The 13710-nt window shown below is 38.8% G+C and overlaps 2 protein-coding genes across 4 annotated transcripts in view; both read right to left on the bottom strand.

The window, feature by feature from the left end:
• Positions 1-5777: 5777 nt before the first annotated feature.
• Positions 5778-7000, bottom strand: LOC108967672. The gene is made up of 2 exons (XM_018931246.1): positions 6637-7000; positions 5778-6575 (listed from the first exon to the last, which is right to left on the bottom strand). Exons 1-2 carry the CDS (start codon positions 6922-6924, stop codon positions 5853-5855), a joined length of 1011 nt encoding a protein of 336 aa, XP_018786791.1. The 5' UTR covers positions 6925-7000; the 3' UTR covers positions 5778-5852.
• Positions 7001-7596: 596 nt separating this feature from the next.
• LOC108967670 overlaps positions 7597-13710 on the bottom strand; it is a 43155-nt gene continuing 37041 nt past the window's right edge. The window contains exons 1-3 of one of the 3 annotated variants that reach the window (XM_018931244.1): positions 8974-8996; positions 8447-8785; positions 7597-8388 (exon numbers count right to left, since the gene is read on the bottom strand). In XM_018931244.1, the coding sequence (XP_018786789.1) occupies positions 7627-8388; positions 8447-8758 (1074 nt within the window). In that variant the 5' untranslated portion in view covers positions 8759-8785; positions 8974-8996 and the 3' untranslated portion in view covers positions 7597-7626. Of the gene's footprint in view, positions 8389-8446; positions 8944-8973; positions 8997-13710 lie in introns of those variants that run through there. The other 2 variants (XM_018931243.1, XM_018931242.1) reach the window with 2 other exon arrangements.

Genomic DNA, 13710 nt, shown 5'->3' with positions numbered 1-13710 from the left:
TCTGAAACGTCTAAAAAGCTGAAATAAAGTTTTAATTCAACAAATTTGGAGGCACTTTAATGCTTCGATAAGATTTTGATGCTTCACCCATCTAAAATGTAATTCCCTAAAATTACTTAAAGCATACGACTTTTTTTTATATTCGTTAAAGGAATATTAAATTTAATTTATTTTTGACCTACATACTCATAGGTGCAAATTGAAGTGTTGCGGCTTAAGCTTCTATAAAAAGGGTGTTCGCCATATATCATATGTACATATGTTTGCAACAAGCGTTGGCTAGCCAATTTAAGTAATTATTGTAGCATGAAAATGCTGGCTAATTTGTTAAAGTTGAATGACCCACTTGTCGAAATGGTCAATACAGTTATATACTCACTCGACTGCAATAGCCAACCACCCTGCAGACGAAGTGTCAGTGCATTCACCAGTCGGTTGATAAATAAAGTGGGTTGAATAACAGTTTCATGAGGGCGGAATAAACTACAAAAACTAGTTGTGCAGTTCTCTATAAATCGGTATTGTACGATAGTTGTGGGAGGGAAGTGATGACCATGCAGTGAGGCAATGATGACCAATTAATGAACTAAGGCACGGTTGACGTTAAATCGGTATGCTTTCTAGCGGCTACTATCACATAAATAGTCATCGAAAGCAAGCCTTTTCACATATGTTTTTGACAATTATGGTACCGTTATCTTATGTGAAGAATAAGAGAAGGTAGGTATCGTGTTTTAAACAAGATTTCGACGAATGTTAAACCTAATCAGATCTTCKCCTAAGTCGATTGCTTTCGCAGGCCTATTATCTGTCCCGGATATCAGATATCATAGTAGAAGTAGTAAAACCAGATTTCCTAAACTTTCCAACTTCCTTAAAATACTAGAACAACACATTGAAAAAGTTGTGATAACCTTGTGTCTTAGAGATTGCCTTTGCTTTTTGCCCTTGGAACATTCTTATACTTATTTGGAATTAGAATCTGGAGTTGAGTTCAAATTTTGTGTCTAAATTTGTTTTGAGACAATCAAAAGAAGACCTGCGCTGAGTAATGTTAGGTTGGTTGTATGACTGCGATTGCCCATGGATCGTATTTGGACCACTATAGCTTCTCTCGAAAACTCATAACTCCGACCCATCAGATATTATCATCGTCATCATACTGCTGTATTAGTTTAGCGGCTCCTCTTCGTGTCGTCAGAAGCAGCTTTAAAATCGACGAAGAGGTAGTGTGTGTCGAACAATTTCACGGGTCTTTTCTAAGGCTTAGCGCATGGTGAATATCTGGTCGGTTGTTGATTTTCCATGTCTAAAGCCACAGTGATAAGGTTCAATTTTAATCTTTGTGGTTGATTGTGGTGTATCCCTTTTTGGGGATTGGGCAGAGCACACTTAAATTCCAATCGTCGGCATGCTTACGTCCGACCATATTCTACAAAGAAGCTGATGCATGCTCCTTATCAGTTCCTCGCCGCCGTATTTGAATAGCTCAACCGGCAATTTATCGGCCCCTATGCCGCTATATTATTCTTCAGACAGGTAATGGCTATTCGAACTTCTTCATGGCCGGGATATGGAACACTCCTCTCCATAGTAAAACAAATTATTTTTTTAGATGTTTAGCTTTTTCTTCTACCAATTGGGTGAAATATGTGAACTTGTGATATCCCAAGTTTTTAAACCTTAAATCAGGTAGGAAGTGTTGAGATGTTTCCACCTCATCTCCTTCTCTTCAGCTGCTGTTAGAACCCGCACAACTAGACTGAGGCTAGCCGTACTGAGGGCAAAGAGCTCAGTGTATCTCTTGCGATCGAAGGTTGGAATATGCGACAACGCATGAGCCGATGCCAGCTATCCTTTGGTAGAACGCGCGAGGAGAATGGAGCACAAACGCTTTGCCATTCTGTTGTTGACTTGTGACTTACGACTTTGGTTGCAGGCTCATCAGCTCTATATTGACTGACCTGCACGGTCAGGTAGCTCAAGACGGGTGTTGCCGTCCCATCAACATAGATGATAGGTCTGAGGTATGAATTTTGAACGATTTGATTGACAGAGCTTCTCTTCCTTTGTGGGATTCAAGCTCCAAATAGGGTAGAACACAGTTTGATCCCCTTTTTCCGATTTTTTGCCTCATATAATTTTGCTTTTTCTAAAGGATGCTACTAATGACAGTACCGGCTTGTCAATATTTGTAGAAATATGTTTTGAGGTTCCCATGCAACCCAGAACCAAGTGGTAAAAATAATTTCGATTTGTTTAATTGAATCATGTCGGCCACGCCTTAGCCACTGTTAGCCGTTAGTTTTGGCGGCGTTAAAAGCAGAAACATTAATTTTTTTCGCGTGCGTGTGTGGGTATAAGTGAGTGCATTTGTGCGTGTGAAGGAAATGGGTCAGTTTTTGGAGTGCACTGAATAGCGCATAGCAGCGCACTCACACATATGTACTTTTGCACTTACAGGCGGTTAGGGGCGCAGGCAAGGCGGCCTATCCAAATGTATGTTTGTAAATAAAGCTTTACACGTGCATAAGTGTTGGTGCGTGTGTGTGTGCAGTAGTTGGCAAATTACTGGTTTGTTTTTCCACTCGCTTTTAGTTGTTATTGTTGTTTGCAAAGGTTTTGTGGCTAACGAGTAGCCGGTAAAATATTTTTGAAAAGCAACCGCCGTCGCTCAGTCAGCGGCACTCAGCGAACATTAAACATTTATAAATTAATTGCCGACAACAACAACAATACACTATAACAGTGGCAGCAACAAATATATAAACAACAAACACAAGTAGCATGCGAACTAGCAGTTTGTGCAACTTTCTTCTTTTTCCCCGCTATTAACAGCAAGTTATTGAAGCATTTGCTTTTTTTTTTTTTTTGTTATTTGTTAAGTCGCCTTCTGCTGTTGTGTTAAGGTTTTGCACTCATTTCGCGATTTGCATTTCATTGCTTATTTGTGAGAATAGGTGCATGTGCTGCCATTGTTTGTATTGTTGTTGCAGCTGCTTGATTTTCTGGGTATATAGGGTTCTAGGTGAATCGCTGATTTAATTGCAAGCACCACATGTTAAGAGACCACCCACACATACATATCTACATACATACATGCATGTGTGTGCTTTTAAGCGCGAGTGCTTGCAATTTAACAAAATGAGCTGCAAATAAAAAGCGCCCGCAACGCCAAGCTGAAAATGCCGCAAAGTGTAATGAAAAAAAATGCTGGAAAAATTCTCGTTTTTTAGACTTTTCTGCATTCAGCGCGGCTGTAATTAACTGGATTACATTAAACTCTCACGCATTTGAATTTAAATACAATTTAAGCTCATTAATGTTTAACGGGAATTGAAATATTTTGTGGCTATTGCCATTTCTTATGCATTCAACATGGCTCTCGAAACAGTTTTTACTGTGAAAAACTATTTTTATTGCTGAGAAAAAATTATTTTTCACACTTTCTAGCCATCTCGTACTGGTATCGGCTTACAAGTTATTTAAATTTTAATAAAATTTTGTTATAAAATATTATCTGCAAAGAAGCCAACAAAACATTCTGTCTTTTAGAGGTAGTCTGTGGTTGAGCAGTGGTGGCAGCAAATCCGGTATGCCATAATGTTTTAAAATTGATTTCGGGCAGGTGAACCTCACAGCTGATTGAATGATATTCAGTCGAGAGGCCCAAATTGAGACCATATTTTCATGTAATTGCGATCAGATGTCAATAGTAACGCGATAAATATTCTTTTACAAGTCATCAATCGTCTCAGGATTCAACGGGTAGACTTACCAGCGTGACAATTTCAGTTAACCAAAAACAAGTAGTCCAGCAATGTTAAATCGCGTGATCTTGAAGGCAACGTTACAGACTCATGACGCGAAATATTGCTTTCTTCAATTAAAGGATTGTTTCGTTGACTGCATTGCACTTACTGGAACTAAAGGTCGTCAACATCAATCCCTTCTAAATCAGGCATGTAAATGTAATTAAGTATGGCTCTATGGTGTTCCCATTGACCATAACCTTATGGCGGACCTAGTTTTTGTAGAAATATGAACCAACGATTCCCTTTGCCCAAAGAGCACAAAAACATTTATTGTTTGTCTTAACAATGGACCTTGGGATATCATCACCCCAAGTGCAAAAATTTTGTTTATTAAAGTACCCATTAAACCAAAGCTTCATTGCCGAACAAAATATTCTTATGAAAAGTAGAATCGGTTGCCATCTCGGTTTGGGCTATTCACCAAACGATCTTGCCTTCAATTCTTGCGCGAGTTGGACTTTCAAGCCTGCAAACGAAGATTGTTTCCCGAAATCGCGCGATATCGGATGGACTTCGGACGGACTCATTCAGGTCTACTTCGGTACGGACTCTGCTGGGTGACTATGTTGACTGAGTATTGGACGCATCGCACGAACCAAATCATTATTTTAGAAATAAATCCTTCGTGCAAGTCTTTAAAAAATGTCTCAAAACCCTGTGTAAAATATTATGAAGATCACTTTAGTAGTTCTCAAGAAATCTTGCTAAACGACTTCAAAAGCTCTGTTTCGAGAAAAAAGCATTTAAGGACGACTTAGCCTAGTTGACCTCGGGGGCACAAATTCTCAAGGCTGCAGCTCCGAAACTATTACTCAGATTTACTTGAAAATTTAGGACAATCTTCTAGAGGACACTACTTCGAAATTTTCAATCACAAGAAACTGAAGAAAGCTAAAGAAATGGACAGTCAAAATTTTATAAGACAAGGTGCCTTCCAAAGTAAACAAGACTTAAAAAAAAAAACAGGACAAATGGTTTTTTCGAAAGAATAAATTTGTTTTATTCAAAATTGTCTCCTTCTGCTTCAATACATCTTTTTGCACGGTCCAAAAGCATGTCGAACGATTGTTTTAGCTCATTGGCCGTTATGACCGCCGGTGCAAGCCTTTTGAACGGCCTCTATGTCTGCATTACGCTTTTCTTTCATGGGCGAATGCGTTTTTCCGAAAAGGAAGAAGTCACACGATGCCATATCAAGTGTATACGGGTAGTCGTTAATGGTTAAAATGCGATTTTTGGTCAAATAATCGTCCTTCGAATGTTGGATTCTCCGCCATAAACTTGTTTTATTATTTGAAATCTTTCTGTATATACGCCAACTTGTCGGCATTTCTTGAAATATCAATCTGAAATTTAGCACACGCCATTTTCTAACCTAGGAGTTGCTTATTTACCGGAAATGACGATATCGAATCATGAAGCATATAACGCTCGAAATTCTCAGTTTTATTAGACATTCTCTATTAGTCCTTATATGGAAGCTCTTTTTTGGCAAGATATCTTCAAATTATACTTTCAGACAACCCTACAATCTTCAAACATATTGAACAAATCGGACTATTATATCATATTGCTGTCATAGAAACTAACCGATCTTAATCAAGTTCTTGTACGGAAAGCTCTTTTACTCGACAAATATCTTCCCGAAATTTGTCATAGAAGGCAGTATTTTCCAGATCGGACTCCCTAAAGTACGTAGCTGAAATTCAAGCTAAGCACCAATGAACGATCTATGTGTGGACAGACATTTAGCAACCGTACTATGAGCACTAAATACTATTTTAGGCAAAGCTTTCACTTGTCAAGTTCAATATAAATAAGTGGTAAAGTCTTCCTCAAGGCTATATCACAGACCTTACCAAAGAATTTTAGTTAACGTTACTTCCTTCATTCGTACATTAGAGATTTTCTAACTTTGTTTTACATTTTTTGTATATTTTTACGTATCATGGCATCGTTGAAATCTGGTCTTTTACATAGGTACATATGTATGCGCATAAATATAGTATGGGTAGCAGCGTCGTAAGTCCTCGGCTATCAATCTAAAAAGGATGAAGTGAATAGTGTTCTGGATTGTCTGCGACGCGCCGCTTCCCGTTCACCGTATTTGTTTGGCAAATTCTCCCGCAGACATGACAATAATATGTCAAATTTATAGAAATGTGAAGGCCAATGACACGTGCACGGCGGTGCACAGTTTCGGCAACGTTCTTTCATAAAAGTAGGGTCTGCCTTACGAACCGGCGCGAGTAACGAGAATACCGACGGCGCTTGCAAATGCCGATCCTCAGTCCAGAAGCAGGAACACGGTGGCATACAATAACACGGATTCGGCGGCAGAATGTCGTCCGGTTTTGCTGGTTTTTCCGGCAAACATTTATAGAGACGGTAACGCTTGACGCCCCCAAAGAGTTCGGTATGTTCGCGTTTGCGTGCCAGCCAACGTTCGAGCAGATCCCAGTGCGAATAATTTGGACTATTCTCACGCAGCAATTGCATGCGTCGCCAAAGGTCCGAGCGGCGTACATCCTGATATTTGCGTCCACTTTTCGTCTCAAATAATTTATACAGTTCGTAATAGTACTCGGGCGGCAGCGAAATGCTGCGTATATACTTGGTTATTTCATAATAGAAGAGTCCGCGTATACCGTAAGCGATATGCTTAATATCTGCGAAATTTTTAATATTCATGGCGCTCAGCGCTTGAGCATCGAGCAGCAATAGTTTCTGACCGGTTATAAGATTGACATGAAATGTATTCTGCAAACGAGTCGGCAGCAAAATAAGTACAAAAATTTCGATGAAACAATTTCGGGCTTACCATATACTGTGGGTAACCATATTTGCGTATCCATTTGCAGACATCCAGTGTCGTCCACTTATAAACCGACGGCAAGGGCAATGCATCGATGAGTTTTATGCACAGATTGAGTAGAGTGTCGGGCGAAACTTTGAAGACTATCGGCAAGGCGTTCTTATCGAAACCCTTTTCGGTACGTAAAAACTCACTCGACCGGAATTTGTAGATCCTTAGCGGGTCGTTCTGGTTGTGTCCACTGTGTTGTTCCTTAACGAATTTTTCGTCTGCTCTCGCAAATATCTCACGCATCCCGTAAAGTTTTTACTTTGCCAAGTAAAAATTGCAATAAAAAATGTGTGTGTAAATCTTAACATAAATAATAAAAGTAACAAGTTCGATATTATCACCTTCGACTTTCAAATTTGAAAGTTCTTCTGTCAACAAACACAACTGTGCACAGTGTTGGTTGCGGAGTTTTTGTTTCAAGCATTTGGTTGGGGGTGGAGAGTATTTTAAGTGTTTACCTGAGGGTACGTTTCGAACCGCTTACGGAATAAATCTCCATATAATTCTCCTAGATAACTAGAAAAAAATGTTTTCGCCTAAAGACGAATATAACGAATACTTCCAAGGGCACACAAAGACGCCAACATCCGAAATAGGCGGTAACTACGGAGTTAGAAGGAAGATAAGGCTATTTACTGCTTTTCAGACACTAGACTCGGAAAGCTGTTCATAACTACATTTTGAAGATATGAGACCTTCCTAGTTATCTTCTACGAGCTCACAAAGAAGACAAAGACCTAAAATTTTTAAATAGGCTTACCTTCTACAGTTTACATGGAAGATAATTTGCTGATTTTCTGACACAGTCTTTAAGCATATATATTCTCATCATCTAGGTTTTTTGTTAAGCGACGAGTCGCATTTTAAAAAGTTAAAGTAATTACACTGACAAAACGAGTTTTGACCTTTATTTAATCGAAATTTCTTTGTTATTACAAGTTCTGCTTAAAGTGTGAGCAAACGCACTGAAGTGGTGGTACTACTATAACTTGCAAAGCTCGCCCTATAAGCGTTCGAACCATAAGTTGATTTTGTTCTGACATCGGCACCATATTTAACCGGAAAGTTTCTCTTCAAGCATTGCAGCAGATCATTGGATTTGAAATACCTACTCGGCCAGTGACATGTACAAGGCGGCAGACAGGTCTTGCAAGTGCTCATACGATTGTCAATCGCTGAAACACGATGCGCACGCAGCACCGTTAACACCGTCGGTTTCTTGTAACTAATTTCGGCCCATTCACACGTGCAGATCGAAGCACACTTGCAGAAATTACCTATAGATGACGCCGATTCCGCGGTTTCTTGACAAGGCACTGCACAGCGGTAAAGATTTCGACGACGCATGCCACCTATTAGCTCTACGGTAGCCGGTTTGAGTTGTAACCAACGTTCGAGTAAGTCCCAGTGTGTTGTAGGCTGATCGTTTTTGCGCAACATTTGCAGTTGGCGCCAGAGCTCCGTACGTCGTGTGATGTCGAAACGGTAACCGGTTTTTACCTTGAATAATTTGTACATTTCATAGTAGTATTGTGGCGGTAGTGAGATGCTGCGCAGAAACTTCGTCATCTCGAAAAAGAATAGCTCTCGGATGCCAGCGGCAATGTGTTGAATATGGCTGAAGATTTTTATATTTATCGCCACCAGAGCTTGCGCGTCCAGTAGCAAGAGCTTACGTCCCGTTATTAGATTTACACGTAGGGTGTTCTGTAAGTAAAGAAGAAATGATTGTTGTGCACAATTCTTTTTTGAATATTTACCACACCTGATATTCTGGATAACCATATTCCCGCATCCACTTACAGCAATCCGCATTCGTCCAGTCATAAATATTCGGCACTGGCAACGCATCCACTACCTTCGCGACCAAGTTGAGCAGCGTATCGGGCGTGACTTTAAACTCGATCGGCAGTTCGTGTACTCCGAATTCCGCTGGTTGCATGCAAACGGTGTAGGGTTTGAATTGATACGTCTGCAGCTCTGAATGGGATTCCTTCTTTTTCGGCTTTCTTCTGACAAACTTCTCATCTGATAGATGAAAATAGCCGCGTTTATGCAAGGAGCTGCTTTGCCTCATGGTCGAACCTCAAGTTCAATTTTCTTGCTGAATAAATTTTAATAAAAATAATTATTATAAAATTGTCCAACGTTCACTTGTAATCACATGAGATTTGTTCACCAATGCAAATTATACGCAATTGCTTATTTTTTGTGAAAATAAGTTGTATTAAAAAAAAAAAATAATAATAATAATAAAGTCTGTAAAATTTGATAGAAAGCTAGTTTGCTTACGTTTGCTATATGCGTGCTGAAATAAAAAAAAAGTCGCATTGTCGCTGATTTTTGGAATAACGGAATTGAAAATTTTTCGAATTTTACTGGGTGACCCAAAAGCAATGATTTTCAAAATAGTTTTATGATTGGTACGCTGTTTAAGGATACTTATATCGTAGAGTGTGCCGACGCCAGGAGATTGAAAGTCTTTTCGGAAGTTCCTCTGAGAATCCGAACGCTGCTGATATTTTCGACAATTTTCTGACGTACAATGTCCAAAACGATACTTAATTCAAAAGCTGACATTTCATCCGTATATAGCATTGCATTAAATAATATTGAATATGACATTTGAATAAGCTACAGGGGAAGATTTATGACCGATATCTGTGACGTTTTTGCTTCAAATTAATTCATAAAAAAAAAACTAAAATTTAAAAGGGCTCTTGAATAAAAGGAACACGCTCTTGGAGGATTCCTGGACATTTTTGGAGCATTCAACAACGTCTCTACAGAATCTATTATGAACAGTATGCAGTCTATAGGTGTTGATCTTGCTGTACAACGCTGGATCATAAGCATTTTGACCTCTAGACGGATAAAATTAGAATGAAACGACACTAAAGTGGTCAATAAAGTCAGTAGAGGTATTCTGCAAGGTGGAGAACCACCTCCGATGCTATGAACATTTGTGGTGAATAAGCTGCTAAGGAATTTGCAATTCAAGGCCCTTAAGTGGCATATGGGGACGACATTGTCATCTTAATAAAGTAGGCGTTTACAGAAAATTAGCTGTTATGACAACCACTCTCAATACAGTCTACAATTGGACATCGCAAGCGGGTCTGGGGCTGAGCCTGGAGACAACGGATGTGCTTGTGTTCAGAAGAAAGCACAGAATTCCTTTATGGAGTTTCCTTTCGAACTATGCCTATATCATGCACTGATGCTACTATTACTATTGCTAAACCAATTCTGCTCTACTGTCCAGTAGTATGGTGGACAGGCGTACGGAAATCCACCTACCGGATGCTAATTGAAAGGGTTCAAAGACGCGCGGCGCTGTGCATAACAGAAGCTTTAAGAATAACTGCAACTGCGGCTCTCGAATTGGTACTAAACCTGCTACCTATAGACCTCTTTGCTGAAAACTGCGCAGGAAAGTCGGCATAGCGATACTTGCTGCAGGAGAATTTACATATAGAACTTTGAGGCAGAGCTGGGTGTTTAATGGCGGCTGGGCCAACACCAACTAGATGATCCCACTTTCCACTGGGAAAGAAGCTTCAAAGTAAACATAGGAAAAGACGGCTTTCGACATGCCCGCAGAATGGGGCTGGCAGACGAGAAGACTGCAGGAGACGTCTAGAGCAGGGCACCAGGGAAGCAATGGAGCAACTCTAGCTATAAGCATCTGGGGTTTCCACGATATGATACACTGGACGGGGTATCGAAATAAATGACTACTCCTCTCGAACTTAGCAACTAAACTCTATCAAAAGACTAAACTAGCCTATGCGTGACTTATCAGATTAACCTCACCTAAACTAATAAAAAAAAGTTTTTTAACTTGATGAACGAAGATAAAAATTAGATTATAAGATTTTGCCAACCTTTAACTATTTCCAAAAGAAATGTCTTCAACTGACTGATTTAAACGTGCTCTTCAAAACGCACGAGTCTCTTATCAGAAACCCTCCATCCGTATTTTAGCTAATCTTTCGCTGATGAATTTTTCAAATATAGCTATGTGAAACTATATATATATATATACTATATACATATTTTATATCGTAAACAATATAATGGCATGCTGAAGAGTGCTTTTGCCAGCTCAAGAACTATTGTGTTAGCCAGTTTTTCACGCCTTTTATGTAAGTGTTTGCCATAACAAAGCAGCACTTGCACTTAAGAGCCAGACTACCTACATATTATATGTGGAACCTCATACATAACTCTAACGATGGAAAATACATGCTCATATTTGTGGGTATGCCAGCTCATTAGCCCTATCTCTCACTATTGCGATTTCAGACTAATCGATGCCAAGTACATATATGTATATAACGCCACTTTCGCTCAATTTGTGCAGCAATGGCAAAGACGCCTCGGTGCCATAAAACTACAGCAGTCACAAAAGCGTTGAGCATTGCCAGCCAAAGTAGCTGCCACAAGTGTCAAGAGAACAATTCAAGAAATGTTTGATGACGAGGCAACGAGCTATTCGGAAACGAGTACATTTGCATTGACATTTTCTTGCAACAGTTTGAGGGCGGTATTGTGTCATTTGGAATGTGCGCTGCGTTTTGCAAAAGACGATATCATTCAGAGAGTCTATTCTACAAGACTATTGTATTCACAGTGTATTACTTATGGACGTGGGTTTACCAGTACTTGCCAGAAGTGAGAAGGTATCAGGAAGTCACCTCCCTCCCTCTTGATTGTTGTCTCTCTGACTGACAACTATGTTTTCACGATTATTGATTTTATAATTTTTTACTTAAAAGTGTGCGAACTGGATTGCAACAACAAAAGCATTTAATGCCATTCTATAGACACTGAAGACCCTGCCAAACAGGGTTACGCTGAAATTTTTATCTCCTTTAATTGTGTCCCTGCATATGCTTCTAAAGACCGCTTCTGCGCGACTGAGAAATCTTTCTGGTCTAGAGTAGAAAGCAGGAGATTTACTGAACTATTTTCCTCTGGCAAAGTTCATCTTCCCGTAATTGTACGAATTCTTTGTGGACATTTTCTAAAATGGAGCACACATCCAGGTATCTACTCCTCCAGTTTCCAACTTTTGCTATACTGAGGTTGAAACATCGAGAAGTCATATCTTCGGCGAACCAATAGACTGCCGGAAGAGATATTAGCCTAAAAAAAGTTGTCATCGGCTTATTAGTCGATTTGTGAGCTTATGGTAGATACCATAATCAAAAAGTAGCTATAAGCTATCGAAATGCGATCTCTGTTAGAAAACCTCTATTAAACTAACCTAACTTCTACCTATATTTAAGGCTTTCTGGTTATATCGAATTCCAATATTAAATGATATACCAGAACATACATATGTTGTGCTGATATGACAGAAATGTCTAATCAGAGAGCCTGTCAATAATTATTCCTTTAACTTACTTATAAAATATTTAAGAGACATATAATTGGAGACATCGCTTCCAGGTATTTTGTTTGTATTGACATAAGTACTAGATCACTTAAAACTCATGGAACTCTCCGAATCATTATAGGGCATATATGCCCTGAAGGATATGTCTTATTCAACAAATAATTTTTAGGATTTCCTTTTCGCTAATGGCTAATTGTCCCTCTAAATGAGGCTTCAAAGTTTCTGCTAGAGTGTGAATAAGTTGCTGTCGATCTAATGTATTTAAGGCAGATTATATCTTAAGCTCAGTTTATGGATGAGTTAAAGATGTTAACATACTATTTACTTAGAAAACGAAGTGGACATTGCAGGATTTAGAACTTGAGTTCATGACCACTCAAGTATTTTTCTGGCGCATTAGCCAGATTAAAGTAAGTGTATGTTATAAAGTCCGTCTGATGTTTAGATTTTCGGATTGGAATGGGTCTTTTATCGCCAATAGAGCATTAATGTTGTTGTCCGAAGGTCGAAGTCGTCGCCAAAGTTTAAAGTCTAGCTACGGCTAATATAATATATGGACTAGGTGTCCAATTGACAGACAGCTTCATTTCTTGACCTTATTCAGTTACAAAAAGTTCCTCCCAATAAAACTGTGTTGTGCATGCATGAGTACTACTTGTTCAAACGTATTGTTTGATTTAATTATATGGTCTTAGAATATTAATGTTGATTTGGAGAACCGAAAACTTCCGATTTCAGTTTTACAAGCATATAGTCTAATAATAATTTCAGTACACATTTTTTGCTATAAAACAGGATTGTTCGCTACTCAAGTATGGAAATTATACCGTGAACAGAGTATATTAAGTCTGTCACGAAGTTTGTAACATTCAGAAGAAACGTCCGAGACCCTATAATGTTTACTTCTTCTTCTTAATTGGCGTAGACACCGCTTATGTCGATTATAGCCGAGTTAACAAAAATCGAAGTTTTGATTGTTGAAAATCGTTGATTGACAATTACCATCCTCCCAGATAATGTTGGAATATTCTTTGACTGTCTGTCTTGTAACTCAAATGCGTTAAATTTCTATAACGCTTCATCTGATACTGTATTGGTTTTTCTCAAGTAATTTTTTTTTTTTTTTTTTGTTAAAAACTGGTATTTGGGTCCGTACGACTTCTAGTTATTCAGCAAACTAAAGAGGTCAATGCGGAAATGCCATATTAACACGATTGAGAAGCCAAAACCGATTCAAAGAAGGAATTTAAGGCTATATCGGATAAAGACTATTCCCAGTCCTTCGACGACTAGAGAAAGTGTTAGCAAAAGTGCGTTTCAACAGACGAGGATTACTTTGAAGTTGCCATATAAACAGAACCATCTAAAATGAGATCTTGTAAGACCACTTTTTTATTCAAACTATTATCCAAGGTAACGATGCTAATACTATCCTATCATCTTGTGTGATAACTTTTTATCGGGTGATTTTTTAAGAGCTTGATAACTTTTTTAAAAAAAAAAACGCATAAAATTTGCAAAATCTCATCGGTTCTTTATTTGAAACGTTAGATTGGTTCATGACATTTACTTTTTGAAGATAATTTCATTTAAATGTTGACCGCGGCTGCGTCTTAGGTGGTCCA

Source organism: Bactrocera latifrons, unplaced genomic scaffold (genome assembly GCF_001853355.1).
Source record: "Bactrocera latifrons isolate USDA-ARS-PBARC rearing strain unplaced genomic scaffold, ASM185335v1 scaffold_194, whole genome shotgun sequence".
In the NCBI taxonomy this organism is placed as follows: domain Eukaryota; kingdom Metazoa; phylum Arthropoda; class Insecta; order Diptera; family Tephritidae; genus Bactrocera; species Bactrocera latifrons.
Note: the sequence above shows the minus strand (reverse complement) of the source record. Positions and strands in the feature narration are given on the sequence as shown.